This window comes from Ailuropoda melanoleuca, chromosome 10 (assembly GCF_002007445.2).
Source record: "Ailuropoda melanoleuca isolate Jingjing chromosome 10, ASM200744v2, whole genome shotgun sequence".
Lineage (NCBI taxonomy): Eukaryota > Metazoa > Chordata > Mammalia > Carnivora > Ursidae > Ailuropoda > Ailuropoda melanoleuca.
In genome coordinates, this window is record NC_048227.1 from 19,989,106 (window position 1) to 20,017,089 (window position 27,984).

The window sequence follows — 27,984 nt, forward strand, 5'->3', positions numbered from 1 at the left end:
CCAGCCAGACGAAAACAGCTGAGAGTAGAAGACACGAAAAAAAAAAAACAAAACACGGAGATAGATAGACCATGGCCTTTCCAGGGTCCAGCAAAAATAGGTGAGTCTTAACATGTGATGTCCCACTCCTCTCTACATGGCAGGGCTGAGTTGGACTAGTTAGGCTTGAGTACCCAAGGGTGGACTGAACCTTCACAGGCAGTGGAATTTCCTGGTCAAAGTAGTATCAGACATCAAAAGTTAGAATTTTTAAGGATCAAATAAATACAAGCAACTAGCACAGTGCCTGGCAGGTACTTCTTACAATTTCTTTTAAGCCTTTAATTTCATTAAGCAGCCCATTCAGCAACCTTATTTAGGCTTGAGTTAAGCTGTTTGGGTACAGGAAGATGGATTAGAGGGAGCAGGTTTGGGGAGTGTCTTGTGGTGGAAATTACAGGGTTCAGGCAATCACAGAAAGGACAGACAGTAGAAAGAGTAAGGGAGGAGTTAAAACCTCAGGCCTACTTAAGGCCAGTAGAGGATGGAGCTTAAAGACCAGGCTGCAGATGAAAGATTGGTTTCAATTTAAGAGCGCAATGGCCACAGATAATGAATTCTGGAAAACTGTCCTAAGAGTGTACTGCTGTTAAATGGAAGGTCAGTTGAGAGTAAAATCAAAGGCCAGGAGCCTACCTCAGTAAGGAAACTGACCTCACATGATGAAGTTTAAGTCCTGGGTGCTAGAGTCCTCAAATGAATGTGGGCGATATGATCCTGATCTGGGGTCCTGATTAGTACAAAAGGGTAGCCTAGCTGGAGTACCTCAGAGTAGAAGTGGTAGTAGGTGTTGTGTGGGGTGGGGTGTGGTGGGGCTGTGAGGGGCACAACAGACACCTTCAACCCCAGTGACCGAGCCCTTTAAAGGAAAGTTGGTTTCATTTAACTTAACACACTTAATTTTGACAAACATGTAACAAGCTTAACTCAGTCCTGAATGGCTTTCATGATGTCAACAGCATCTGTGACACCCACATTAATCTCTTTAAATCCTTTCTTTAAATACTAAAAGTTGCATTAAAAACACTCAGTGAAGTGTTTTTGCATACTGTCCCAACGGCCCAGTCTGGAAATCCTGACAGGGCATGGACACAGGAGGTTCATAGAGGTAGCTGCTAACGTAGATACTTTCCTTTCTCACTACTAACAGTCCAGGGGTACCCAGGACCACCCTCAGACTGGAGCTGGTCTCTTCTCCTTCTTCCAGCCACTGTCATCTTGATCCCTGTCTATACTGCCTTGTTTCTGAGGTACCCTTCTTAACCTAACTCCCCAAACCCTTTCAATAGCTTTTCATTACCTACGATAACTTCCTGAACCACAGCCACAAAGGAAGAGCCCATCAGAGTCTAACCTATGCTCCTGGCCCTCCTGCTGTTTGCTCTTGTCAACAGGGCAGACTCAGCAGGCCACAGACGCTCACGGCTGTGTGCTTTAGCTGGCACTTTATCAAGGAATTTAACATTGCTTTATCAGGGTTTCAAGAAAGACAGAACCATAAACAACTCACAATTTCTCATTGCTAAAATTCAAGTCCAAACTTCTAATTACTCTCTTTGTTTAAGACCCTTTTCGATTTTTTTCAACCTGTTCTCCATTAATTAATCCTGATTTCTTATTTTTGGCCACCTACTACCAGCCCACTGATGAAGTCTACCTACCATGTTTACTTCATCATTTTGTATATTTGGTGCAGCTAATACTACAGGCTCAAAGGCTATTTTAAATGAGGAAATGGAAAGGGGAAGAGACATGACACACTTCCTTCAAATAACACAAACATTCGACATTTGAAAAGTTTACTGAAAACTTTTATTGTAATCAAAAAGTGACATAACGGGGTTGTAATGAATTCAGCAAATCATTCTGCTGATATTTTAGAACTGATACCAGCTTTTGCCAGGCAATTAAAAAAATTCAAATGTGAAAATTTCACAGTACAGTAAACTCCACCCCAACTAATTAATGGTGGTTAAAAATAATAGGCCCTAGCAAAACCTCTCATGTTACATGGTCACAACTCACAATTCTGTACAAAAGTTCGTGTTATAAAGCTCTGATGTAAAAATCAAATAATCAAGCAGCAATATTTTAAGTGCAGCACAGGGTCTTCCATATCATTATTTACAAGGCTTGAATCTCTTTACATTATAACAAAATTTAATACAGATGACTTAGTAATTAAGTCAATTTTTTAAAATCTGTCCTTTTATACAGGGACAGATTTCACTTTTTGGTCATCTTTCTCCTTCTCCTTTTCTTTATCTTTGCTCTTCTTTGACTTCTTCTTCTTGTGTTTGTGTTTTTGGCTTTTTTCCAATTCTACTTCAGTGCCTGCGTGCTTCTTATGCTTCTTATGTTTTTTATGTTTCTTGTGCTTTTTCTTTTCCTTCTTCTTCTTCTTCTTCTTGCTGTCCTGACTCTCTGCAGAGCTGGCACTACTGCTGTGGCTTCGGGTTTGGCTTCCAGAAGGGCTATGACTTCTACTTGGACTAACGCTAGGGCTGCTTTGACTCTGGCTCCTGGCCGTGCCTATCTGGCCGCCTGCTGCTGGGTCCAGGCTGTCTTTTGCTTTCTCCACGACTTTATCTTTCAATTCCTTAGAAACTTTTCCTGAAGTTTCCTCCTCTTTTACAGACACATTGCTTTCACTGTCACTTTCATTATAGTCTGGTTCAAAAGCAGCTTCGTCAGTTTCTCTAGTTAAGTCGGAGGAAAGTCGGGAGGAGTGACTTAACTGCGGTTTCGGCTTGACCGCATTCTTGTCAGTCTGCCCAGGAACTTGCTCTTTTTCAGTCTGTGGGTCTGGTGGGTTAAGCACATACGGTGGTAATTTATTGCCACTGGACTCTTTATTGTTCCTTGCTTCTAACATGTGCTTCTCACGATCTTTACAAGGATTTTTATCTACAGGTTTTGTCTCTTCACTTGGGCGCTTAGTATCATAAGTGGCTCTTTGATCATGAGGTTTTTTGTCTCTTGAGGGACTGGAATTGCTCTTTTTGGGATCTCCTGTTCCTTTTTTGGGCAAATCTCTCTCCTCCCTTGGCTTAGCTTTCTGTCCAGACACAGAATCTTTACTTCGAGAAGGAGAGTCTTTTCTTCTTAATTCATTCCTTTCATCTCTACGTTTGGAACTTGAGTAATCTCTGCTGTCATAGTCGGGTTTTTTGTCTCTGTTGGGGGTAAAGTCTTTAGTTGAAGAACCTCGAACGGAATCATGCTTATCTGAAGTTCTCGTCTCTTTGGAAGGTTGAGACAGACTTTTAAAATTTCCCTGCTCATTCAGACGGTCCAAGTTACTATCCTTCTCTGGCTGAGCGCTGTTCTTCCTCTTCTCAGGGTTTTCCTTCTCTAACACCGAATGATCTCGATCTTTGGTCTTCCCCTTTTCACTGGATGCAGAGTTTTTTGAACTTTTGATCTCATGCTGTATAAGTTCATGGCTCACTTCCTTGGTGAGTTTCTGAATTTTCTCTGATGACTCGCTTTCTTTTTCGGTATACTTGACTGTATTTAATGGTTTAGTGCTAACATTTTTAATAACACTGGCGGGTTTTCCTACACTTGGTATAGGCTGTGTGGTCTTAACATCTTCTTCTTCAGATTCAAAGTCATCTTTATCCCATTTGGACTGAGGAACCTGAATCATAATAATAACATCTTCAGCAGGAGTTGTATTGTCATTATTATACTCTTCCATAGTTTTAATGACAGTTCGTTTTGTATCTGTTTTTTCTTCAGATTTCCGCACAGGACTGCCTCCAGTTGAGCTCGTACTAAAAAAAAATTAAAAAATTGTTAATTTATGATGAATTTAATGAAGAATTTACTAGTGAACACTGATAAATATAAAAAGGCTAAATTAAACATAAATGTCCTTTTAACTCTCAAAAGCCAATGGCCCTACTCTGATGGAGATTAAATGATTAAAATGTAGGATTGTGTAAAAAAAAAAAAATGTGGCTCACCCACAAAATCTACTTACAACCTTCAACTCCTTTCTTTAAGGACAAGAATAAACCAGCCTAACCCCTTCTTAATTAACATACCATGCTTTAGAAGCACAAGCACTGACAAAATGAAATTCTTTCCCAAAACACACACCCACACCCAAGCACCCATAATCAGTCACCTGGTATAATCCACAAGTGTTGAGCTGGATCCGTCAGCTCCAGCTACTTTGCGTCTGACCTTTCCTTTGACTTTTTCTTGTTTAACCTTGCTAGATGTTGACTCCAATTTTTCAGAGGGTTCTTTTGTATTAGATACATTTTCTGTACTTCCAATTTTTTTACCAGTTTCTCTGTTGAGCTTGATTTTTTTGGCTGGAGCAGATGATGATGAAATTTTGTCTTTCTCAGGGGTCCTATCCATCTTTTCAATATCAGGTTCCATTTTGCGCTTTGGTGATGGTTTCACTATTTCAGTCACTTCTAGTTTAGAGATTTTCATTGAAGAGGATTCAAAATCTTTGTCTACACCCTTTTCTTCAGTTTTTCTTTTTCGTTTTTCTCCCTTGCTGTCAGGTGGCTTACTTTTCTCACTAGGCTTCTTGGCCTTTTCTTCCTTATTAGTTGGCTTTTCTGATTTGACATCTTTGGAGTAATCCTTCTTCACTTTTTCCTCTTTGACTGGTTTTGTCTCTTGGTGTTCTTTTGTCGACTTAGAGTGAGCTTTCCTGGGGGTACCAATGATCTTTTCATCTTTTTGGGAGGAAGATGATGATTTAGCACTGTCAGTCTTTGGAGTCTCCTCTTTGGTTTTTTTAAGTGGAGGTTCAGATCGAGGAGATTTTTCACGCTCTCCGTCTAGTTTTTCTTGAGGTCCCTTAGCAGGTTTTGCAACGTTTTCCTTTTTGGACACAGTAGAACCATCATTTTTCCGTTTGGTCTTATCACCTTTCGCTTTTGGTTTGTCTTTCTCCCTCTTGTCTTTTTCAGACACGGATTTAAAAGTGATAGATTCTGCATCCATTGGTTCATCTCTAACAGGCGTAGCATCATCTCGACTTGGGAGAACAAACAACGAGTCTGTTTTATTTTCTTCACCACTTGTAGGTTCTCTTGATTTCCTAGAAGTTTCTAATAATTCAGGGTTTAGAAAGCCTTCACTTTCCTCCCCCTTTCTTCTTTTCCTATGTTTCTTATGTTTGTTTCCTTTACCATCTCCTGGAGCATTTTCACTCTCCTTCTCTTTTGACTTTGTGTTGTCCTTCTGATTGTGACTGTCTCTTGTTGAAAGCTTTTCTGGATAGTTGCCACCTAAATTTCGACTCCTATGACTTTGTCCACCAGCATAATCTTCTCTGCGGCCTCTTGTGAAGGGAGAATTCCTGATATTAAGAGGCAAAAACCTCTCTGGAGAAAAGGTCTCTCTATTTGTTGATGGTCTAGGCTGTGCTCCAGTAGCATAACCTATTTTATAATACTTTTCATACCACTCTCTATATTTTCTCTCCCATTCTCGGTAACGCTCTTTTTCAAATGGGTCTCTAAAGTCAACACTCCTCCCATAATAAGCTTTCATGTCATAAGGTGGCGGAACTTCTCTGTATCTATTAAAATATTCACGTTCTGTTTCCCCTTGAGGCACATTACGTTTATTGGGAGATTGTCCCCTAAATGCTTGAGGAGATCTTGACCGTGAATGGTATCGTCTATATGGGGGTGACCTTGACCTAGATCGATGATATCCATGAGATCTAGACCGTGAACGGTAATTTCGGCTCTTGCCTCTGCCTCTTCTGGGGTATGGAGGTGATCGTGAATAGGAACGAGAGTGGGAGCGGCTAAATGATCGAGAATAAGAACGTGAACGTGTTGAACCAGATCTTGACTTAGAATAAGTATACGAACTTCTTGAATATGATGAACCACTATAGGGAGATTTAGACCTAAAAACAAAAACAAAACAATAGTTGATAGTTGAGAAATATATATAAAATAAAATACAGACTCAGATTCTAGCACGCTCTCCTCACGGTTCCATCTTTCTTTATATCAAATTTCATCTTAGATGATTAAAGAGGCACAGTGACCTCTACTGGAATGGAATAAAGTACACAAAGATCAGAGCAATAACTTGTTGCAAAACAAAAGTGAAATCTTGACAATTAGAGTGAAGCGCATTAATGTACCGTGAGTTATATGAGCTAATATTAAACAAAATGCCAATTAAATTTAAATTTTACTTCCTATCTGGTTATTTTAAGTAGGAATAATTTCTTTGTCCTACGTTGGCCAATAGTCTAGCTTTGAAAGGAACCACATTTCAAATATAAGCTTTAAAAAGTAAGTCTTTTAAACAAACTTCCAGGGAATTTTTATAATTCAGTTTTTCTATCGATAAAGCAATCTGTATCTACCACTACTTCATTAATTACACAGGTTAATGTTCCAGCAAGAAGCTGTAGCCTCAGGTAAAAGGGTCCTCAGAAATGTTCTTTGGCTATTCCTCTATTTCTTTCCTTCCACAAACATTTCCCAATTATTTCATGCTACAAATACTTTGAGGGACAAGGGCAATTTAATCCCCATAACTGCTAGTTCTACACAATAGAATTTACATTGAGACATTATTTCAAAAAACAGATATTGGGAAGTAAGCTACATGTCCATTTCTATAAACCTAGACCGAATCAGAAAAATTCCGTAAGTGCAATGTTATTTATATCCATAGCTAATCCCTGGATATTCAAAGTCCCATTTGTAATTCTGTTGTGAAGGCTTGCAAAACACTAACCTGGAAAATGAGCGCCTACGCTCCTTTTGAATCTTTTTGTATTCCATCAATTCCTTAGCAAAATCATTTGTAAACTCATCTAGCTTGGACTTTTTCTTTTCCCTAGTAAAATAAAGTTAAAGAGTGAAAGTTAACAAAAACCATTTAAGAAAACTAACAAGACAAATGTAATCAGATCATGAATGAAATGAATGAAATTGCCATTAGTTTTCCATTTTAAAACTATTAATAACTAAGAATCCCTGAGGAAGTTGCTTGTATGGCTTTGGTTTAATTTTTAGGTGATTTTTCTTGTACTAACTGGAAACACTAGAAAATGTTTCCAAAGATACCTGGTTTAATGTTACATCAGAAAATGAAAGTGTATGAGAATTGCAAATTAAAACACTCACTCTTCTTTTAGCCGTCGTTGCTCTCTATAGAATTCTTCCCTGGACAACGGGGGTGCTTGTGTTGTTGGGATGGTATTTGAGTGAGCTGTCTGCACTCCTGACGATACCCAAGTTGTCGATAAATTGGCCGGAGCTGGAGGAAAGCCTGGAGGAGGGACACTATAGCCAGCAGGTGGTGGCTGGCCAGGAGGAAACTGAGGAGAAAACTGTGGAGGAGGCACACCTGGAGGGAGAGGAAGTGTATGGGGTGGGGGCGGGTACAAAGGAGGGGGTGGCACGGGCACAAAAACTGGCGTTGCTGGTAGCGACGGTCCTTGAGTTCTCTGTGATCTTTCGCTGTGGTGTCGTCCGCGGTTTATACTTCTGGAGAAATAAATTCCGAGATATTATTCCTTCAAACAAAAACCACCCAAGACACGACAAAGTAAGCTTGTCTTTTCTATCCATAATCATCTTCAAACTTACAAACGATGGAATAGAATTAACTATTCAAATAAGCATAGGAACTTAGTTATCTGAAAACAGAATTTTTAAGGCCACTTGGGGACTGAAATGATACAAGTTTACAGGGCCTTCTCTCTACGGAGACGCTATATTTACAAGGTCTCTTTTGTGAAGCTCAATTCATTATCTACTTCACAACGATCTTTTGTGACTTCCTAATCTGTCATTTAAAGGAACTGACAAGGTTAATGCCTCTCTGACCGAGGCCTCCCCAAAATGCCTTCCAGACCAAAACTTTCGATGAAGAAAAACCACTTCCTGTAATCCTTTGAGGTAGGAAGTGTGGAAAGGATCCTTCTAAGTAGTACTTCAAAAATACCTAGAACTTAGGTATTTATAATTTTGTATTTCACCTGACATTATATGCATCATGAGCATTTCCCGATGTCATTAAAATGTCTTTAGAAACACAGTTTTAAGGGGTGCCTGGGTGGTTCAGTCAGTTAAGCTTCTGCCTTTGGCTCAGGTCAGATATCAGGGTCCTGGGATCAAGCCCCATATCCGGCTCCCTGCTCAGTGGGGAGTCTGCTTCTCTCTCTCTGACCCTCCTCCCTGCTTGTTACCTGCCCTCCCCCACCACAAAGAGTTTTAAATGGCTTCATAGTTTTATTTTGTTTTTGCATTTAAAGTACTTTTTATTAATTTGTTACATTTTTTATTTTTTATTTTTATTTTTTTATTTTTTTTTTTAAGATTTTATTTATTCATTCGACAGAGACAGAGACAGCCAGCGAGAGAAGGAACACAAGCAGGGGGAGTGGGAGAGAAAGAAGCAGGCTCATAGCGGAGGAGCCATGTGGGGCTCGATCCCACAACACCGGGATCACGCCCTGAGCCGAAGGCAGACGCTCAACCGCTGTGCCACCCAGGCGCCCCTGGTTACATTTTTTAAAAAACTGGGAGTACAGTTGACACACAAGGTTCAGGTGTGCAACACAGCGATTCAGTAAGTCTATACCTATGTGAGGTTCACAGTGTAACTACTATCTGTCATCATACCACCCTATCCCAATACCATTGATTATATTCCCTATGCTCTACCTTTCATCCTCAAGAAAATAAGTAATACTCTTAACATTGGTAATTAACAGCTAAAAATCTCAATGTTTTATTTCTAAGGGTTGGGTGAAAATAACAGTGCTGGCCAGTTTCTGAATTGTCTCCCATCAAAGAAATAGTGGCTTCTTTAAAAGGTGGGCTTATTTCTGTAAGGCTAAGGGTTTTTTAAATTATAAATAACTGGTACAGAACAGCAGCATCATGGCTTTAGATTTTAAGCCTCTTTTCAGAGTCTGAATTAGTAAATACTATCTTCTATTAACATGTGATCTAGTAACAAAGTTATTACTTAGCAATTCTCAATGGCACACTAGAAGATACCCTTAATATTCTTGTTATAGAGTTAATTTAGAGGCCCTTTACCCTGGTGGCGAGTGTGACCTAGAAAATAAGACCTAGGGCTTACTTCACAGAATAACACTACTTTCGCCTGTCCAGGGCAAGAGCCTCGAACAATCTCTTTGTCTCTTCTTTTGGAAAAGAGAACGTGGGAAAAGATTCAGACAATGGAGTCTACAAGAGAAATAAATGCAAGTCTTCTTCATGCTTGGGAGGTAGCTAGTTAACTTTCATCTTAAATTAAACTGGCACCTTAAATGTTGTCTGGGCCTTAATGACTTCCTTCCACCCTCAAAAGAGTAAATGTAAGTTGATATTCTGTCGTGTGCTGGGAGAAAGTAGTCATTGGGAAAGAGTATTAACGATGTAGCCTAAAACCATCATTTAAAAGACTAAATGTAATCTATTCTCTAGGCCTCAAGGGCAACTCCTGAGGACTTGAGTGAGATAAGCATAAACCAAATGACCTCCCCCCCTGCCACTGCTGTGCTTTCATTTCTCTGTGTTGTATTTTTCAGCGTGTCATCCGATCACAATTTTTCAAGATGTTTAACAAGCCTACCTGTAGCAGCTCCTCTCCCCCCTTCTAATTTGCTGCGGTGGTGAAACCAGATATCCAAGCTTATTGGAACTGTGCAGAAAGATAAAATGGGCTTGAGTATATAACACAAGATCTCTTAGCATGTAGACTTTAAGACACATATTTTAACTATTTTAGAAAATTTTCCTCTCCCTGATCCCCATTCCAAAATTTGTTCCAGATGGAGGAGATATGAGCAAGTATTACATCTACTTAAACTATTTTTTCTGATTAATTATTGTGACAATAATTAAACCTCAACGTACAGTATTTTTCACAATCTGGTATTCCATTTAGCACTCTACAAGTGACTGTGAACTTGTTACAGAAGAGAAATAGAGCCCTTTTATCTGCTGCGCACTGTGCAGCTGAGCAACTAGCACTGTTCCAACTGTGCAGATGAGCCAATGGGGCTGTGGAGTAAAACCGCATATCGCTGCTAAGTGCAGGGGCTGGGATTCCAGCCCAAGCCTACCTGTCTCCAGATCCTGTATTCCTTCTACTAATACAGTCTGCTAAGTCTCTCACTTAGCACACTTTTGAAAATAAAAAATCTGACTTATCTTTCAAACAAACATGTCAAAGTTTGAGAATATAAGCCAGTTTATATAAATTTATAAGCCTGTTTATATATAGAAACAGAAACGACAGTACACATAAAGACCATTCATAAACAAATATACTAATTTTTAATGCCACAAGACCATCAAATACAAAGATCAAAATTCTATGGATTTTAACATGTAATAAAGTTTCACTAATACAAATTATTCAAAATGAGAAATTCTGTGTTTGGTAGCCTTAGTATGTGTTTACTCAAATCAAATTTTGAAAATCCATGTTAAGGCTAGGAAAAAGTTTATTAGCTTTTATTAGCACAATAAGTGATTCAGTATTTAAAATACTCTTTCAAAAAAATACTTTCATTTACTTCTTGTCTATTCATTAACTGAGATCCTGTTGAGATCACCATTTGGACATGAGAGTAACAAGAATTGATAAGAATTTATATTTTACCATTTCAAGAAAAGAATTACTTATTCTTTTAGAAAATAGTTCTTCACATAATCTTGAATTTACACTTCACATAAAAACTATGTTAACATGGCATACGAAAGAGGAGTTCACAATAAAAGATATTCAGCAACACAGTAGATTATAATTCCCATTATCTAGTTCAAAAGCAATTATCTGGAGATTTTTAAAATATATACTTACTGTTCCCAGCCTGGCCGACCACCACCCGGACGAGCAGTGTTTATTCTTACTGGACCTTGGAAGCAAAAACAATAGGTAAATATAAAATAGCATGTTATGTAAAGTTACAACTATTTTTGAAAGGAGAAAATGTTCAAAACAGAATTTTACTCACCAGTTGTGGGGATCAACTGTCCATGCAACAGTGACTGTCCAAGCAAAGACGGGGTTCCAAGTACAGGTACCTGGTAACCCTGTAGGAAAAAAACATGAATAAAAAGAAACAGTTAAAAAGAAAAAAAAAAAAGAAAAAAAAAAAAAAGACCAAAGAGGGAGAGTTAAAAAGAAAAAAATCAAACAAAACCCAGAAGAACTACTGTAAGACAGAACTCCAAATTTAAAAGCCAATCAAACTTACCTTCTCCTCCATAAGAGCAGTGATTGCAATTGAAGAGGCCCCCTTTGAGTGCTCGGGCGCAAGGGCTGCAGCCGGCAGTATTTTACTATCAGAGTCCCTACAAAACAACATAGTTTGCGACACATTAAAAAGTCATCAGAAATGGAGGATTCAGAGTAAAAAAATTACTAAGTCTGTTCGCCCACCACCTGCATTAAGGTGAGTTAAATCAAAGTTGATGAAAACTTTTGAGGAAAGTGAGAGGACTGAACCTTTGCAGAGTTCCTCAAACACACACTGGTAAGTAAAAAGAAGGAATCTCCTTAAGGAGTCCCATCTGTGATAGCTATGATAGAAACCAGTTCAGTGGTAAGAAAAATAAAGCTTAAAAAAAAGAAAGTCCAAGTGTGGGACCTAAAGAAGACAGGATTAAGAGTAAATTCTACTGCCAGCTCCACAACTGAACCAAAGGGGTGATCTTAGAAAAGCCAATGAACCCACAGACTCATTCTATTAATCACAGCAAATCAGTGAGAAGTCTTCCATATACATGTAAAGGTCCCAGTCCTCAAGATTTTTGCTTCCGTAGGTCTGTACAGACCCCAGTATTTATTTTTTTAAAAAAGGTGGTTGATTATTTAAGAATTTATGAGCCACTGGACTACATAGTTGAAGGTCCTTTCTGTGTCTGAAGTGGTTAGGATTCAAGTGAGTTTTCATTGGTCTTCTACCTAACAATTCATTCCTGATTTCTCTACCGCCACCGATGTTTTATCCCCTCTACTTCACCGATCCAAATTGTGCTTAGTTCTGCTCAAATCGACTCTAATACCATCATTATGACCACAAGTGAATTCTCTTTATGATTCAACATTTAACAAGGGTTGCTGGCAACTTGTATAGTTCTTGATCTTGGGATGCTTAATCATTTGCTGAGTGAATCTCCTTCATTTGCCTTTTCCTCCAATAGGAGTAAGTCATCTCTAACAAGGAAACTTTTATAAGAGGGTTACTTTATTAAGTCCTCCACCTTACTGAGCACAGTGATTCACAAGGATGATACACACTGCAGGCCGCTACAACTGCTAAAGCAACATACAACAATAAAAAGCTGTATTACTGATCTCACTTTTTTCTGAATAGTGAGAGATGCAAAAAGACTTACCGGAAAGGTCCATCTGATTTTTCTGAGTGGACTGATATGGAGACTGTCGCAGTTATATCAGGTACAGGAGCTGGGGTAGAAGATGAATTTCCAGGCACAGGAGCAGCCAAAGACGACGGGTTGGAAGTTAAGGAAGACATAGAAGGAGCTGGGTGAGTTGATGAAGATGTCACTGGAATCATCAGAGGATCCTGTTGTCTTGATATTGGAGATCTCATCAAAGGTTGTAGGTTCCGCTGAATGAGTGGTCTCGGGGGTGGGGGTGGGGGTAACTGTTTTCGTAGTCTTTTTGTATAACCAGTTTCATTTTTGAAGTTATTAACAGCCTACAGATACCAAACCGAAAAATGCAGGAAAACGTTAAGGCTGTATTTACTCAAGTACAGTTTAAACAATAAAAATTTTAAAAATTTTTTCAAAAAAGGGATACAAAGGTATTACCTGTCGTAAGAATTTATTGGCAATTAAAGCATCAGGAGAGACATCATTTTGATGGCATGTTGGACATGTATGATCATCTGATTCCAAGAGTGCTGTTCTTATACCTATGTCAAATAATTTAAATATTAATAAAAGCAGAGTACAAACTCAGTGTTTAGGGAATGAATTACAAAGACCACTTTCTAATCAGTTATATTATTGTTTCCAAGCACACATCACTAATCATTTCTAAGATTAAGAAACTTAGAAATAAAATCTCTTGCCTGATACCACTCCTCTGCTCTAACTTCTCTCTACCTTAAAAACAGAAGTCATGAATATGATTTCAACAAACATTTAAACTGAGAGAAAGAGCACTCTTTCCTAAATACTATTCTCTTTGTTTAGCTACTAGTTGGAATATTGTAGGGGAAAACAATAGAAATAAGATATAGTCTAGAATGATAAAAACTTTACATGGCTAGCAGGCTTTTAAAAACAGCCTCACGAGAAAAGTACAGGTCAAAAACCAGAAGCATTATTCAGGCAAAGAGGTCAGCGACACCTTCAGCACAGTGCACAGGAATAACACTAAATTAATAGATTCACCAATTATGCTTCAGCGTAGTAAAAAAAATCCAGTAATGTGGTTTGTTAAATCTAAGACACACTCTGAAGCAAATCTTAAGCGACCTCTTCTTGACTTCGGTCTTCACTAAAGAGGCCCCAAAATAAAAGACTTATATCTCAAAGCTATGTTTAGAAATGAAAAAGGCAGAGCAGGACTGAGCAGTGAAATTTTCAGATGATGCCATTTTCATCTGGGTTAAGAAGGGGCAAATTCAAAATAAGTGGCAGGAAAAAACCAAATGCTAATATAAATGATTTGAAAAAAAAAAAAGTCAATAAGTCACCACATGGCAAATGTTGGGTAGTATTTTTACAGAGAGCAGTTCTCAATCACAATTAGGAATTTTAGAATAAGCTATTTTTCACAATCCAGGAAAGGTATTTAAGTACCATTTAAAAATATTTCCAGAATATCTAAGTCCCAAAAAGCTTTCAAAATTTTGCATACCATTTAAAATGTATAGGCAACAAAAATCCTCCATTTCATAAAACCTCAGTACAGCTACCCTGATGAAGGTATCAGAGGTGGTCCATTCTAATAATCAACAGGACAAAGAGGTGATTGACTAAAAAAAAAAAAAAGTGCAGCGACAAAAACGGTTCTTGCTATTAAATGCTCGCTGATGAACTGACCAATTACCGACATTTCATACTTCATTATTAAAACCTCTAATGCTGCTTAGAGCCTTTCCAAGTAAATACACATGTTCTGAGATCTAGGTCTTTGAAGGTTCAATGTTTCTTACATTCATCACAATAACTGTTTCCACAGCAGGGAATGACAACAGCATCAGTCATAATATCTTTGCAGATGAGACACAACAATTCATCTGGAATAGGATCATCCTCTTCTGAAGAAGAAGATGGCTCCTCTGGTAAGAAAGGTGGTTTTTCTTTCTTTCCAATTGCATATGCTTCTCTGTAAAAGAAGGTTTTACTGTTTTAACACTGTTAAGAAGGCGAAGTATTTCCAAGATATGTACATGTTCTACTACACCGTAATGCGAACTTATAATGTGGTAATGATGCTAAATTTGTTTACACAAGTACAATACCTTCCAAAATAAGGGAGTGATTATGAACATCCTCCCCCTAAACAACAAAAAGACATAAAACAAAATCCTCAACAAGTATAACAAAAAGAAACAAACACTATAAAGCTGGCTAACAGGATCTTAAGAATCTACAACTCTAGAACTGAGGGCCGGAGAATAAAGGGACACATTCGGTGCCACAAAATTAAGTTTAAGTGGCAGAGACAGGATTTGAACTTAGACATGACAACACCCTAATCACAATTTTCTCTACCCTACCATGTTACTTGAAAAACAAACGAAATTTCTCCTCCACGTCCAACAGTGTGAAGGTATTAGAGTGAATGCCGTACCACAGGAAACAGAAATTGGTGCTGACATTACACAATCAAGGGGGATACACCTCAAGGGAAATAGGGCGCTACCAACCACACCAGTAGTTAGAAGTAGACTGCAAAACCAGTGGTCTACTTATAATCAGTATTTTAAAAGCGAGACTAATCTATTTATAGCCCACTAAGAAATACTAATGACTGAAGTGATCAGAGTATGTGTTACAAAAATATAAAGTAACACTTTCATCATTTGGGGTTCATTTTTTGGTAGAAGTGCATTTTGCAGAAATGTTGTACATTTAATATATTAAAAAGAAAAAACACAATACACTATTCTCAGACTTGTCACCACTATTTCGAACACCCCCATCTTCTCTGTAATCAGGCAGATTTATAAAACACAGGAATTCCCAGATAAATTCTTTCTACCTCATTTAGGAACAGAGTGTGTCAATCTCAACACTGGAAATGAAAGAATCTCAGCTGTACAGAGTAGGGTACCTTAGGTGTGTTATTTGTGTTGCAGTTGCTCCATAGACATCACCACGATTCCAGAAATAAGTATCAATTTGCTTATGCCCCATTGTTCCCAATTTGTGAAAGAGGAGTCTCCCACTGCCCAAAAGAGAGAAAAGGAAAAAAAAAAAAAAAAAAAAGAGGAGAACAGAGGATAGAAAAAGAAACAGAAGAAGAGTCTGAGTTGCTTATCAGTGGTGTTAGTGGAGAGGGTGAAAGTTTCATTTAAAATATTTGGACTCCCATTTTCCCCAGTATTTGCTGTGTGTTTGGCACAAATGGGTTTTTTGTATTTCAGCATTCAAAAGCAATGAAGTTAATTATTAGTTAGGGTTCACAATGGTGGTGTTAATTTTTTCAACACAAATTTCTATTTAAATACTTTTACTTGTATATTTTATATTAAGATGAAGCGGTCTGCTCTTAAATTGTGTCTGTAAAAATCATCCATTTCAACCTAAATTGTTTGGAAGCATGTACGAAATATCTGAATTAGAAACAGCATAACAACAGACTGCTCTAAGATGAACCACAAAACACAGGATGGCGACGGAGAAAAAATAGATGGGGGTGAAACTGAGAAAGTGAACAAGGTTGGGAGTTTGGGAGAACATTCATTCCTATCTGTGAACTAAAACAAGGTACTATTACTAAAGTGCATACTTGAAACCACTCCGTCTGTTCCCTATCATTCTGCAGCATAGCCATCTTTCTCCATCACCCTCACCTGCTCACTACACTGCACTTCAACACGACAGCATGAAACTGAGGAAAACTGTTCTGCACATTTTCCCTGTCACTATGAACACTGGCAGCTATTCTCTAAATTGATGTTTCTCAAGGTATGTCCTGAGGACATGCTCACTTCATAATCCACTGGAGGACTGGATAGAGAATGCAGTACAAAGGGACAATTAATACTGTGCTCGATATTACGTGAGTTCACAGCTGCCCAGGGCAACTGAAAATGTAATTAGATGTATCAATAAGAGCAGATAAAATGAGAAGTTATCTAGTTGAACTACACCACTAGGTTTTCACATCTATCCATTTCATTAAAATTGACTCATTAAGTAAAATCTGAAAACCCACTTAAAATAAGCACGAAGCTGTAGCATATAGCGCTGTAGCTCTTCTAAGCTAACGGCTTAGAAAATAAACCATATTTTAGAATCTTCACACTCACACAGTATCTCCAAACTTGTTCAAGAGGACTCAGCTTTTCATTTATTCTTGGCACTTATATTTGCCTGGACATCTTGTAAAACGTTTATGCTTAAGCCTTTTGTTTCTCAAAAGGATTAAAGTATTTGTCTTCTTCACTTAAAAAATGTAGATAGCATTAAAGATTATGTGGGAGTATGTATGTGAATGAGGAAGAAAGCAGGGTATGACAGAAAAAGAAAAAAATCAGAAGACTACAAGGGAAGTGGCACTCAGTGATAACAAAAAACCCCAAATCCATTTTAAATTTGCATTTAATGGAGCAGACTGCAGCCTCTCATTCTTCACATAGAAATGCAACACATGGAGACTAACAGACTTGCTATACAATGCTCACAAGAAATCCAAATAGCCACGTTACGAGCCCGAGACTACAGAGAGTACTGGCGCCTGGCCGGACGGCGGCCTCACAGGTCGTACCTAACTCGCATACTTACGCATCTATAGTTGGTATTGCGTATTTTCCAGTGTTGGTGAGCATTGCACCTTTCATGTTAGGATCTTTCACCTCCATCATAAAACTTCTGGGAATACCAGTGCTTTTTTTAATCCTAGGACCAGATTCAAAGTTTTTATCCTATTCGGAAGGAAAAGGAGAAAGGAGGAAGAAAGAAAGCAGTTACCTTTACTTAATATTAAATAACACGCAGTGCTCATTAACTGCTTCTATTATTTGTAGGGCTTTACACTCTCATTTAATCCTCACAACAGCCACACGAGAGAAATACTGCTATGAGCATCTCAGTCTCACAGAGAAGAAACAACAGGCCTAAAGAATCAAGTAGTCTGCCCAAGCTCACGCAGCTATTAAGTGGCAGAGCCAAGGTCTGAAGCCTGGCAACTGGGCTCCAGAGCCTGTGCTCATTTGCCACTGTAATAGAAAAGGCAGTAGTCACCAAGAAAAAAAATACAATGGCTAAGAAACAATTAAGAAAAATAAGGTATACCAGGGTTTCCACTTTGGACTTACCCCATTTGTTGGGCAATTCTTAATATAATGGCCAGGTTTACCACAACGAAAACAGGTATAAGATGGAGGTGGTGGACCTAGGGGTTTCTTCATATAACTGAAAGGAAAAAAAAATTATATGTACACAAAAACTTGAAAAAATAATGCTTTTGATTGGGGGGGGAACCCACCCCAAAGTACCTATTAGTATGAAGCATTTATGGACTTACTTGATTGGGTCGTATTCATGGCCAGATTGCGACATCATTGCTTTAATTTTATCTTCTTCAGAAGCATTGGCTTCAGCCAGATTGGCAGTCTGTTTAACAGGTAATTATTTGACACACACATTAGAAACACATTTAAGACCACACAGCCAAAGACAACACCACTCATCCTGTAAAGAGCAGTATCTAATCTTGCATAAAACCTAAAACTGAAAACTATTTACATGTATAACCTAGAAGAGGCACCGGGAGTTCCTTAGGCCATTACATGATGTTTGGGTGTCTGCAGGGCTGAGGAAGATTGTTCTGGGGGCACTCAAACCTTAGACCCTGTTTGTACCTTTCATTAAGATTTGCATATGACTCCTCTAAGAGTTAAAAACAGATTAAGGAAACACTTGACATTTTAAATCTTAATAATTCAAGTGTCACAACACAAAGACTTAATACTTAAAACTTGGAGGTAGGGTTGTGGGTAGAACAACTGAACATATTATGCAGCTGATATTAAGCCAGAAGGCTCTTTAAGCAATAGCATCAGTTTCAAATTAAGTGCAAAGCACACGCAACTGAGCACTCATAATTTTAAATCCAACTCTCCAAAGTCTTATGAATTTCATTCATCTTTAAGGTATTATACACAGAATAGTCTAGATATAAGCAGGGTCTAAGGGAGTGAGTCCTAATAACTTTAATCTTCAAGCATCTAGCACTCACATCAGCCATTCATTGGGTTTTATCTTTACATTCATCCACAAAACAAGCAACCAGTTTTAACATTTTATTGTAATTTTATATACAAAGAATGCTTAACATTAACAGAGCTTAGAACAACAGCAACATTTACAGAAAACTGGATTACAGATGTTGAACAACTAATTTGTTTGAACCCAAACATTAATTTACAAATAGTTAAAAAAAAAAAAAAATCCCCCAAACCTCCAAAATTCCCCAACTGCTTCCCACAAAGAAACAATGGTAGGAACAGACCAAAACTCAAATATGGTCCTTACAGCACATAAGAATTAAAACCGTGAACTATAAACTGCTTAAGAGGTTAACTCTATGCTAGACCACTTTGCATTAGAAAATGGTAAGAGAGGATGGTTTCAGCCCACTTTGTGTCTTAGAATCATCAATTTTCATGTTTAGTTTTCCCGGAACAAGAGCTTAAAAAGCTTATTTGTTATGAAGACATTTTTGGGGATACATTCTAGGGGAAAAGGACACAACCTCTAACAAAGCCAAGGATAAGATAGGGACAGCACTAATGGAAAATCCATCCAACTCATTAATCTTGGTTACTTAAGTTTGGTTTTACATTTCTGATAGTAGGGAAAAAAGGATTTTTGGAAAACTGGAAGACTTCCTTCTCGTTCCTAAAAAATCTGTCTATTCTGTAATATAGGTCTTTTTTTTAAAGGCATGATTTGCAAGCTACATCTATTGTTTTAAAAAGTAATCCATCACTAGTGCTTTCCCAAACAAAAGTACACATTGTTGAGCAGAAAATGCAAGCAATTTTATCGCAAAACATGGCATATACAATTATTTCAGGAGGTAACAATTTGTCCCTCTGCCAAACATACACATTGGTATATTCCTGCAAACAGCTTTATACATTTACACAATTCATGTAGTCTGTGTTCAAACAAATTAGGTTGTTTAAAACTTTTTCTAATGCAGACAGACTACAAGTCTATAGCATAAAGAAACAATTGTAACACATTTAAAATGTTGACCTTCATGGGATCGATTCAAATATTCAAGAAATAACCGTGCAATCGTCCATGTAAAGGAAAGCTTCTATTTTGGCTGCTTAAAGAAAGTCCACGTAATTTACAGCCAAAACCAGGAAATTCCTCCAGAACTTTGTTAGTTTCCAATGTATAATTAAACAAAATGTATGAGGGAAAAAAAAATCAAGTAAGTGTAGCTTCATGTGTTTCTTCAGTCTTGAAGATGAACAACACTCCAACATTATGGTGAGGCTGCCAAAATACTCCCCCTATCTTCTCAAAACGGCAACTACTCTTTACAGGATAGTAATAATGTGTACAATGTTTTCGCAAAATACATCCTCCCCCAACCCCTCTTCAAACAATTGTTCCACATTAAAAAAATACGATGTTAGAAAAAATTTATATTTTCAAGAATATATATATATATATACCTTTGTAAGCTGGGCCAGAGAAATAGACGCAGAAGAGTCATCAATCTGTTCACAAAAAATTAAACACACATTCAAGTTCCACACTGAAAACAACTGAAAGTGATCATTTAGTCCCTACTGCCACCTAATGTTCAAATATTGGGCATTTTCTTAGACGTTTTCTAAAGAATGTCATTTCGTTTTAAAGCTGAAATTGTAGCTCACCCTGCTTTAACCCTTCTCTACGTATTTCACACACAGTAAAAGGCTAAAGTTGAGGGGGCTCAATTACAATGAAAAAAAGAACAACAGGGTAAAGAAAAATATATCACAGAAAATGTGTTCAGAGCACTGACTAAATATTAAAGAAGAGTCCCGTGTCTATCAATGGTCTCTAAATTGGATAATGCTTAAGATAATGTACACTAGACAAGAGAATAAGAAATCTAACTTTCCTGGAATGCCATTACATAACATTGTAAAAACAAGCAGCTCTTTAAAGGCTCAGATAATTGCTTTAATAAAACAGCTCCCACATAATTGCTACTTTTTTCTCTATTTTTGAGCATGTACTGTTCATTCTGAGTAAGTTTGTTTATTCTCCCATACAAAGAGTAAGAAAGGCTTCTTGCCAAAGAAACCACAGCTTTATCAGGGCAAAGATGTTAAGGCAAAAAAAGGGAAACCAAAGGCAGCCTGGGCAAAGGCAAACAGGGCTATTATAAGAAGATGGACTTTAATGTGTGAAGAAAGTTCATTTAATCAAATGGAACAAGTATTATATATTGAAGGATCTAAGAAGGATTTTAAAAATGTATTTTCAAATGTGATATTAAAAAATGTTTATTTGATCCCTGAAATGATTTTAATGTTTTTAGAAGTGTATGTGTGTGTGTGTGTACACACGTACACACGTACACACACACACACCCCTTTAGCATATAACTCTAAAGATACGATTTCCCTGTTTTTAAGTGTGCCAAAATGAAAACGTTATTAGCTTCCTATGTAGTAACTGGATTGCTTATTCAACAGGTTATAAATTTCTCATGCATTATTGGTCAGAACTCTTATTTAAAATGGAGAGGATGTAACGAGATGTCTGGATCAAAGAAAAACAACAACAACAACAACAAAGTGAGTCTCCATCAGGTATTTTGCAAATACTCCAGAGAACTAAGAGTATTAAAATAAAAGCAGCATGAGTGAGAGCCCCAAATAGAAATGTTACCAGTTTCAATATGAAGTTCTTAGCACACTGCCTACCACAGTAGGAGTTCAATAAGTAAAAATAATGTTGGCTAAATTTAAAATACATCTTATAAATATCTTAGGGTTTTAAAAGTTAATGGATATTATTACTGGGATGCTTATTTAAAGAAAAGATTCTTAGCTCCCCACTGAGGCACGGCAGAGTTTATAATGCAGTAACTCCACATTCCTAATACACAACCATACAATCCACCAACGTGTTCTTATTCTCATCTAGCTTTTAAGTGCTCTTTCGTTACAGAACTAATCTCAAAGGGAAGGTTAAAGAAAAAAAAAAAGAATACACAAATATCCTTTTTATCCAGAATAAATTCTGATCATCTGTTTTGAAGAGGGTTACATTTTACATCAGCTAGGAATTATTTGAATCTAAGTAGCAAGAACTGAACAATTACTGTCAGGCATCATCTATGTTTCTAACCAAAGAAACATATTAATAGCCTTTCAAAATAAATCCATTACTGTCTACAATATTAATATTGGTTATTTCTTTAAAAGAAAGCAGCTATATTAACCTTCTTACAGCTGGAACTAAAATACTAACATTTTTTGTTCTTCCCATTCCTAAGATATAGCTGTCTTTTGGTTCTTAAGCCGGGCTTTCTTGCCCTTTTAGTTTTCTGCCAACTTGTTCTAGTATCCTATAAAGTGGTTTCAGATATTCAACAACATCTACATCACTTTTTTTTTTTTCCCACCAAACAATTACTCTAGCATCTTAAATACCTTAAAATCCACAAGGAAGTAAAATTTACCACAAACCGAGAAAGGCATCCAACTGTTTTCTGCATATAGCAAGGTACTAGAAATTAAGTGAAAACTGCCGACAAGAAATGGTTTTAAAATGACTAGGAATTTACATGTCCTAAGCATCAATAAATGTATTAACTCTTAGATATTAATGATTTAAAAAATGCACCATGTTAAAGAAAGTAGTCTTAAAAAAAAAAACTGATCAATGCATACTTTGGACATCATTAAAATTAACCCACTTCCCCACATCTAATTCGTGGTCTTGCTTCTGGGAGAAAGAATCCGAAATTTTTTATGCCACCTACATTTGCTTGAAATTAAAGGATCCTACAAAATGCAATTCTGATATTTAGTAAGCAGGAAGAACACCCAGCTTTGCAGTACCAACATGGAAGGATGACTAAATAAAACAAAAGCTAAGGAATATAGATAAATAGCCATCCTTGATCACAACTGGCTAAGGTTACCAAAAATGTACACACATTTACTTTTATTAATCAGAAGTTAGAAATCGGTTTGGTGGCTCTATCTTACTTGGCTTTTGTGAATGTGTACAATAACAGGTGATTTGTAAAATGGGCATTAATTACGCTTGATGAATATATCCTCATCCTAAACGCCAGCAATGTACCCCAAGCAAATAAATGATGGGGATATTATCTAATGTTTCTATTTCAGACATTCTACCTAAAAATTAAAGCCACTTTAAAAGTATCAAAAAAAAGAAAAAAGAAAAAAAGAAAAGAGAAACCTAAATAAGCATAAAATAAACTGCTTCTTGTAGTGTAATACAGACATGCCAGGGAACACACAAGGCTAAAAGAATGTTAACTTTATTTATGAACATGTGATCTGTGTTTATACACATGCTAATAAACAAAAAGGAAATAACTGTTTTCAAGAAATAAAACTTCATCTGAATTAGTTTAAATGCTATATAAAAGTACTTTATACAAAGTGTGTTACATTAACTACTACAGTCACCAGGATAGTCACTCTAATTTGTGCTAGCATTTGGATACATAAAATCAGTTTTAAACCAATCACCAGCAAAACAGAAACGTGGACAGTTTTTTACAGCATTATGCTTTAAAAACCAAAAAACCAAACCAAAACAAAAAAACCAAAAAAACAAAAAAACCCAAAAAAACCAAAACCAAAAAAACCAAAAACCAAAAAACCCCATATACCCCGGGGTGCGGGGGGGACCCCAAAACACTAAGTTTTGATCTTTGAATCATCATATTTTAGTTCCATGAGAACTAAAGGCCATATACTTTAGAGAACAAGTCCAAAGTTCAGATATTCTATATTATCATGTTTAAGATGCAATGATCCAAGGTTAGTGAAATGCCTGATACACAATTAAAGATCAGTAGTATTTAAAAAGGATAAAGTAAAACAGCAAGCAATACCCTTGAATTCTAAATCAAGATTTCAGACATCTTGTATTGTGTACAGATCAAGCCTGAGCAGTAAAACGTTTTGAGAACCATCAAGTTTACAGAACCCAATTACTACAGCCCTACGCTCCGAAACAAATGTGTCACCCCACAACTTAGGAATACTGCTACCTTTTACTTAAGACCTCCAAGTCAACATAGTGTCATACTCAAGCTATGATCATAAAAATTAAGATGTTATCCCGGTTAAGGGGAGTTACCTTTGATGAGCTACAGCTTTCAATTAGCTTACAATTAATGCAGCATTTTATCTCTATGAGAAAGAGGAAAATACTTGAATTTGGAGAACTAAGCAGGCTGGAAGTGGAAGACCTTATATTAAAATTTAAAAACAATGTACTCAATTGTATAAATCACCAATGAGACATTTATATACTCACGGGGGCCCAATTTCAGGTCTCACTTTATAGTACAGATATAAACAAAGAATAAAAGCTTGAAATTGCCAAATAAGACAAAACTAAGTAATAAAGCTGCATCAAAAGTCTCTGGAAAGCTCTTTTCTATATGTGTCTGAACTTGGAGAAAGCATCAAAGTTTAACATTAGCTTTGCATATTGCTAATGCATTTTTTAAAGCCATCAATCAGGCAGAAAAAAAACTAACAAAAACTAAGTGATACAACGTGAAAATGGCAAAATATACACTCCAAACATTTTTTTTATTGCAAGAAACAAAAAGCACACAACAGCCTGTACATACATACAAAATACTAACTATAGACAGACAGATGTAGAACATGTTATCATGTTCATTAGTGTAAAACCTACAAGAGCTAAAAAGAATCATATACATTAACTGTACAACACAGTGTCATACAGGGAGGATGCTATCATATTTAATATGAAACAGTGTTTTTTGGGGCACAAATTACCCATTTCTACAAAGTAAGTGTGCAAATTATGCCACATATATCCATATTCAACTGAGCTGTCATCAAAATACACTTTATTTACAATATGTACTATGATCAGTTGGATATTAAGTTCTAAATTATTTACTTCACTGCTACATTATAAAGGTAAAAGCAATGTGTAGAAAAAGTGTGAGATTGTGTTTTTACATACTGCTTTTGAAGTTCCCATCACTGGTTCAGTTCGACTTCTAAAAAATAAACAAAAATGAAAATAGCATTAATTATGAGCAGCTATTTATGGATTTTTGTGCTAAAACATCCTAATACATATCTCTAATCACGTATCTTTATGCACACAAATTTCCTTTGGTAAAAAGATTTAAAAACAACCAATTTCCTAAGTTATAAGTACACTACTTTGATTAATCTTTACCACCTTTTAAATAGTTTAAGACTTATTTGTGGCAAATAAAATAAAATTCCGTACTAAGGAATTCTAAAATAGGTGTAACCTGCCATTTACAATAGATGTTTTCTCACAGGTATTATGAAGACCTTTTGTTAAAAAACACTGTAGCTATTTCTTAACAGCCTAAACAACCAAATTACATTATTCCCTGGTTTTCTAATAGGCAACAAATGTAAATTTTCATACATCAGATTTTCTTGTTAACATTTATAATTTGGATCCCTGAGAAATTGCTGTGCTCCAAAAACTAAATTTCAAGTCCAGAAAGACAGGCTGATATTTACTTTAACTTCTTTTAAGTCTCAAAACAATGACCAAAGATTAAACAAGAATTCTAACTTCCAGAAAAACTCAATATAGTCTGACAGTGTATTAGTTCAAAGAATGAGTTTGATGGTTATGGAGAACCGAACAAATTGATTTTTTAAAGTACATACAAATAAAGCCCGAGAAGAAACTCTTTTAAAAGTCCTCACAGGAAAGGGGACAGGGGTTGAGTTGCCAAGTACAGCGCTTAAATGCTCAGTCGAAGTTTATGCTGTCCTGACTACAGAGAAATGCTAGTGCACATCTGAAAGGAGTTTCTAAGTTTACATGTGACTTTCAAGTTCTGGATAAAAATGAAGCTTTCATAAACTCAGAGGCATATTACAAGACAAAACAGATTACAAAGGAAATCGCACAGTGAATTAACACACAATTTTAAGAGGCAACTTATTTTCCCATGTACTTCAAATAATTCTCTCCCTATGAGTTTCTTAGTATCAAAAAAAAAAAAAAATCAACTGAAAACTGAATGTTTACTGTTTTTAAAAAGCACTTGGTAAATTACAGTGTAACTTCACACTAAATTCCAGGAATTAATTATTCCCTTATAATTTCTTAAAATTACACAAAATTAAAAGCACATAAGTCACTTGGCTTTTATTAAAAGGAAAAAAAAAGTATGCAGGTTTTTAAGTTGGTGCTGTACAGAAGATATTACACAAAAGGATCTCCAAATGCTAGGACATGGAATATAACTTTATAGCAAACTAATGACAATAATTTTAGAATGAGTATTTGCTCATATGAGGTAAAGCTCCAAGAAATGACTATTCTACCTCAATTCCAAGAACACATTCCATTTCCCAGGACTGGCAAATTCCAGAATTTTTCATTGGCCAAAAGCAGAATTTGCCAAAATTTCAAATAAGGCTACCTAACTTCTAAGTGGAAATTACTCTTTTCACGTTATTATAATTCTAGCGCTGTTAAAATTGCAAGGAGGCAGGGAAAGTTAAAAGATATATTTTAATTCTGCGTCTTTCATGAATTCCTTAAGCTCTAGGCTGGTGCTAAAATACTGCTGTGTTCTTACTCCAATAATGGGAGTCTACAATGGGCCAGGCACTGTTTAATTCTTCCAGCTCTCTTCTTGAGTCAAGTACTCATATCCCTATATTATTTTAAGAAATCTATTTTGAGGCTTAAGATAACTTACCCAAAGTCACACAACTGGCGTGAAGCAGCTACGGAGTCAAACCTAAGCCGGATTCCATAAATTCTATAAACTCTACAGCTTCCCAACAAAAGCCCCTTTTTGAGGAGCAAATGTTAGCATTACTAAACACTCTGGATGCCATCAAAATATTTAGGACAAATCTTCTAACATACTTATACAGCAAAAAATTCTTCCTGATAGCTCATACTACTAACTACAGAATAAGTCAACTAAGGGAAGAAACCAGGAAAAAATGAACCCATCCTCACAGTTTTAAGGACTAAGAAGATACACTTATTAAGGTAATGACTACAGTTCTAAAATACTTGTTCTCAAAAAATAAAAAAGTCTATTTTGAGGACTTTAAATACATGAGAATTGATAAATACTTACATAACATACGTCTTGCTTGTAGATTTAACACCTCCAATAGGAATTCTTCTAACAATTACAGATGAATTCTTAGGAATTAGAGCATTATCATCAGTATATTCTGTAAAAAAGAGAGAGAGTTGAATTTCTATTTGGCGATTTGGAGAAGTCAGTCCTCAAGAATTAGAAAACTTCAACCAAACATAAACTTTATGGAAAATGAACTTAAATTTAAAAGAGCATTAATCACTGCATGTTCCTTGCATCTGGATTACTGATATTGTCAGAACAAATATGCAAAGCCATAAGGAGGTTCTCTTCAAAGGACACCAAATACTCTCAGCAGGTTCTTGGCTCTAGAGCTCCTATTTCTGTGGAACCCCAAATCTCAGTAAGACTAAGTCATGCTTTAGTTTATTTAAGCATCTAAACTATGAGAAAAAGCTGTTATTTAAAATGAAGGCATTCTTTCGGCCCTAGCCCCTCAACCTATTATTAAAAACAACAGACTAAAGAAATTATGACATGCTTTGAATAGAGAAAAAAGAGTTTTGTAAAAAGAATTAATAGTGGGATACAACTTCAGGTAGAATGTTGATTTAAGGCCCTTCTAAGTAACCCTTAATTAAGACTTAAAGACTGACAAGCTAGACCGATGTACAAAAAGCTGGACCGAGTGTTTCAGATAGAAAGAAAAGCAGGTGAAAAAAATCATAGAAAGTCCAGAATAGCTGGAAGATAATGAAAGGGAAGAATGACTTGAACTACAAATAGAAAGGTACAGATCACACACTGATTTATATTTTGTTTCTAAGTACAACAGGAAGTCGCTCAAGGATTTTAAACAAAAATGGTAACAATTTGATTTACATTAATAACAAACAAACAAGGTAACTCTGTTATCTTTGTGGACAACGAACCCATAGGGGAACAAAGAGGGTGACCAATAAGGAGGCTGCTGCGAAGTCCCAGTAAGAGACGATGGTCTGTGCTGGGATGTGACAGATGAAGAAAGGGAGAGAATCACAATGTTTTGAGGCAGAATTGATAAGGCTATCAATGGATTTAAGGGAGGCGTTGAAAGAAAAAGAGCAATCAGGCATAAAAAACTGGGTTCCTGGCTTAAGCCAACTGGAAGAACAGTCATGTAACTGAGAAGAAAACAGAGAGGATGAATGGATCCTATTTTTCTACTCTTTAAACTCCCTATTACTTGCAATACTTCCGGAAGAATGAAATTAAGAGAGAACCTGGACCAATTAACTTAACTATGGGTAAAAAGCTTTCCTGAGAAAGGAATCTGTAAAATTACTAAAAAGAAAAATAGGGAGATAGACATGAGAATGTACCCATCTTCCCCAATCACACAATCAGGTATTAGGGTTCACTCTTTTAAGATTATGGAGTTTACTT

At 36.6% G+C, this 27,984-nt stretch overlaps 1 protein-coding gene across 2 annotated transcripts in view; it reads right to left on the reverse strand.

The window, feature by feature from the left end:
* Positions 1 to 1,828: 1,828 nt before the first annotated feature.
* RBBP6 (RB binding protein 6, ubiquitin ligase) overlaps positions 1,829 to 27,984 on the reverse strand; it is a 29,695-nt gene continuing 3,539 nt past the window's right edge. Inside the window, exons 2-18 of one of the 2 annotated variants that reach the window (XM_002929222.4) lie at positions 26,593 to 26,692; positions 24,459 to 24,495; positions 19,925 to 19,969; positions 17,755 to 17,843; positions 17,546 to 17,642; positions 17,013 to 17,152; positions 14,213 to 14,385; positions 12,858 to 12,961; positions 12,417 to 12,742; positions 11,273 to 11,369; positions 11,030 to 11,108; positions 10,876 to 10,930; positions 9,640 to 9,708; positions 7,176 to 7,538; positions 6,784 to 6,885; positions 4,175 to 5,935; positions 1,829 to 3,818 (exon numbers count right to left, since the gene is read on the reverse strand). In XM_002929222.4, coding sequence (XP_002929268.1) covers positions 2,249 to 3,818; positions 4,175 to 5,935; positions 6,784 to 6,885; positions 7,176 to 7,538; positions 9,640 to 9,708; positions 10,876 to 10,930; positions 11,030 to 11,108; positions 11,273 to 11,369; positions 12,417 to 12,742; positions 12,858 to 12,961; positions 14,213 to 14,385; positions 17,013 to 17,152; positions 17,546 to 17,642; positions 17,755 to 17,843; positions 19,925 to 19,969; positions 24,459 to 24,495; positions 26,593 to 26,692 — 5,207 coding nt within the window. In that variant the 3' untranslated portion in view covers positions 1,829 to 2,248. The remainder of the gene's footprint in view (positions 3,819 to 4,174; positions 5,936 to 6,783; positions 6,886 to 7,175; positions 7,539 to 9,639; positions 9,709 to 10,875; positions 10,931 to 11,029; positions 11,109 to 11,272; positions 11,370 to 12,416; positions 12,743 to 12,857; positions 12,962 to 14,212; positions 14,386 to 17,012; positions 17,153 to 17,545; positions 17,643 to 17,754; positions 17,844 to 19,924; positions 19,970 to 24,458; positions 24,496 to 26,592; positions 26,693 to 27,984) is intronic. The other variant, XM_002929223.4, reaches the window with a different exon arrangement.